This window comes from Cornus florida, unplaced genomic scaffold (assembly GCF_030987335.1).
Source record: "Cornus florida cultivar Cherokee Brave unplaced genomic scaffold, ASM3098733v1 CherokeeBrave_3.0.0_Hap2_Chr11, whole genome shotgun sequence".
In the NCBI taxonomy this organism is placed as follows: Eukaryota; Viridiplantae; Streptophyta; class Magnoliopsida; order Cornales; family Cornaceae; genus Cornus; species Cornus florida.
In genome coordinates, this window is record NW_026775581.1 from 125,773,814 (window position 1) to 125,776,620 (window position 2,807).

The 2,807-nt window shown below is 35.7% G+C and overlaps 1 protein-coding gene across 1 annotated transcript; it reads right to left on the reverse strand.

Moving 5' to 3' along the window:
• Positions 1-296: 296 nt before the first annotated feature.
• LOC132282072 (B3 domain-containing transcription factor VRN1-like) lies at positions 297-2,549 on the reverse strand. Its single transcript, XM_059783703.1, has 4 exons — positions 2,433-2,549; positions 960-1,521; positions 648-829; positions 297-527 (listed from the first exon to the last, which is right to left on the reverse strand). Exons 1-4 carry the CDS (start codon positions 2,547-2,549, stop codon positions 297-299), a joined length of 1,092 nt encoding a protein of 363 aa, XP_059639686.1.
• Between the last annotated feature and the right edge of the window lie 258 nt (positions 2,550-2,807).

The window sequence follows — 2,807 nt, forward strand, 5'->3', positions numbered from 1 at the left end:
GACAAAAATTGGCACCAATGTAATAACAGGTTAATCATTATATTAACTATAGATTGAATAAACTCAGTTCATTGCAAAAGAGTTGAAACAACAAACAGCTATGGATGGATCAAACACACTAGCAGAAACAGACCAAAATAAAGTCATCGATCAACTTCAGAGAGAGGAAGAGAGGACAGTTAAGGAAGATGTTGCCGTCTTCCTCAATCTCATGAACGCGAAATGGACTTCTAAGCCAGTACATAACAAAATCCAAAATCCTGCAGGAGCAGGCGACAGTTTGCACATTGGACTGCTCAAAATATGATGACTTCCAGCGAAGGTTCAATGCCCTTAATCATCTGAAAGACACAAACATCACCTACCTTTAGATTGTTGTCCTGCACGAATGATCCCCAACCACTACTGAATTTTGCATTTAATGATCCAAAACTGCACTTAACCGACCATGTTCTCCCATCGGAAACACGAAGTATGATGTTCTGCTTATCAGAGAAATATTGCCTGGCAAAGACTAATGGTATAGTCTGCAAAAGTTTTAAAATATACATTTACTTTGAAAAGGTTCAATTGAAAAAAGAAATTAGGAGGTTCAAAATCTCATAATGGTCTCTTCTAATGTATTTATCATAGATAACATAGCTTACCAGACTATTTTGGTCTACATAAGATGGTTGCATAAACTTCACAATAAAAGGATCGTCAGATTTATAAGCTTTGGCTCTTTGAAGGGCTCTAAATTTTTCGTCAACAGTAATTGATTGCCTTCTTTCAGGAACCTTGGTATGCATGTGTCTTGTTTTGGCGACCGTGTCCCCAGTGCATTCTTCTGCAGGAAAATCAAGATAAAATTTTAAGTTATAGCATGTAATTAACCCAATATATATATATACAAGTTGGCATGTAATTAACCCAATATATATATATATATATAACAACATTAGAAGTAAATTTCGTACTCTTAATTTTTCTTGTCAAAAAGATGGAATCCCCATTTGCATTCGAATTGGCAAGCTTCATGCCATTAGTTTGAATGCCTCTAGATTGAAAATCCAGAGACGAAGCCTCCCAATTGGTAGCATTCTCTGTTTTACATGTACCAATGGTGATCATTTCACGAGTTGGCATAGTATTGCTTGTCCGCAGTGTTGGAAAATCATCAACAAATTTAGGAGAAACATCCTTCTTTTTCTCCCTTGTTTGGCATGTTGGAAAATCATCCAAGATTTCGACAGAATCATCTACCTCAATAGAATCTGCACCAACTGCGTATTCTATCTCGGTGGCACTCATATCAAATATGAGAACATGAAAACGAGAATTTCCATCAAACCTAAATACCAGTAAGTGTCCATATCGTATAGAATAATACTCTTTGAATTCTTGCCAACCATTCTGTAGCCAAATATCGCCGTCGGAATCTACCAATTCAACTTTCCATACTGCACCAGTAGGAACCTTGAGGAACACAAAGCTTGACAGATGTTTTCCATACTTCTTTGCGAACTCTCTTGGAATTTTCTGCGACGAACCCTCAAATTAAATTTGAACATAATTGGCAGATTAGAAAGATTAAGGATTACCCATCATTGTACCATCAAATTAAAGAGCTTCAGTTAGTGCTGTTACCAAGAACATCATTTCAAACTACATTTGTTTATTCCTTAGCTTACCATTATTTGTTTAGAAGGTTGATTGGTTTTTCAAACTTGTTAAATTAAGTAGCGTAAGCTCAAATTCAACTCGATAATCTAAGGACGATCAAAGATAACTACATATAAAAACCAAACTACTCAAACTTGGCAAAAGATTGGCTTGAAAATAAGTAGGACAAAATCATGGGTCATTTTCAGAGCTCACTATATTTTGAACAAATTCAACCCACTACTGAGCTCGACTCAACTTGATAACATCCCTAGGTAGTCGAAAACAGATTTATATGTGTGGTATAAAATTGGGTTATAATCAGAAGTGTGATTTTTTGTTTCTTTTTGAACTAGTTAACCTGAAAACTTCTAATTAACTATCTTAAAGTTTTACAACTGGCTAATCAGATTTTGAAAGAGTAAATTAATTATCAAAATTATGAACAGGACTCTCTTTATGAGTATCCAGCAGCAGAAAAAATTGCGACACAGTGTTTAAAACTACAAATTAAACCCTGAACTGGATTAATATTGCAGAACACATTGAATCAGTTAATTGTTATGTTATGCCGAGTTTAATCTTGAGTGAGTTTGTTATGAAACCCAAAATAAATGTTAAAAATTAAGAATATAAACCCATTTGCACTAATTAATTCCAACCTTTTGTATCATGTGGTGTTAACATTACACGCCCAAACTAATTACAGAAATACATATATACAGATATATGTCCATTTTTGTACAAATATAGTCTACAACATAGAGGGAGATCCAATATATGCTTACCAACTTTGGATCATGAGCGATGCCATTGTGTATTATTTTGAAAAACTGTGGCCCGATCGCCGGAAAACTCGACTGGCGTGTACTCTCGTCGATTTGCCAGCGGGAACTGCTCGCCATCGGTTCTATGTATAATTGGCGGGCTCCGTGCTTCTAGTGAGGTTGATATGAGAACGAAACGTTCGTATGAATTTGGAATGTGGTGGCTCATCATTAGGGGAACAGAGTAAGACTTTAATTGGGTTCATTAGTAATTCATTAATTAACATTTATGTCTTATGGCAATGACGGTCAGCTTTTCAGCTGCCTCCTACTGTTGTTGGGCTAATCGGGTTAGCATTAGATCCTAGTCTTCATTTTGTGACCCATACCTACTAA

What these genes read in the sequence shown, in the direction of transcription:
- LOC132282072 (XM_059783703.1), bottom strand. Translation starts at nt 2,549, where the DNA reads ATGGCGAGCAGTTCCCGCTGGCAAATCGACGAGAGTACACGCCAGTCG. An exon ending in TCGCTCATGATCCAAAGTTG is followed by an intron (nt 1,522 to 2,432) that starts GTAAGCATATAT and finishes GGTTCGTCGCAG; the next exon opens with AAAATTCCAAGAGAGTTCGC. An exon ending in TTTGACAAGAAAAATTAAGA is followed by an intron (nt 830 to 959) that starts GTACGAAATTTA and finishes ATTTTCCTGCAG; the next exon opens with AAGAATGCACTGGGGACACG.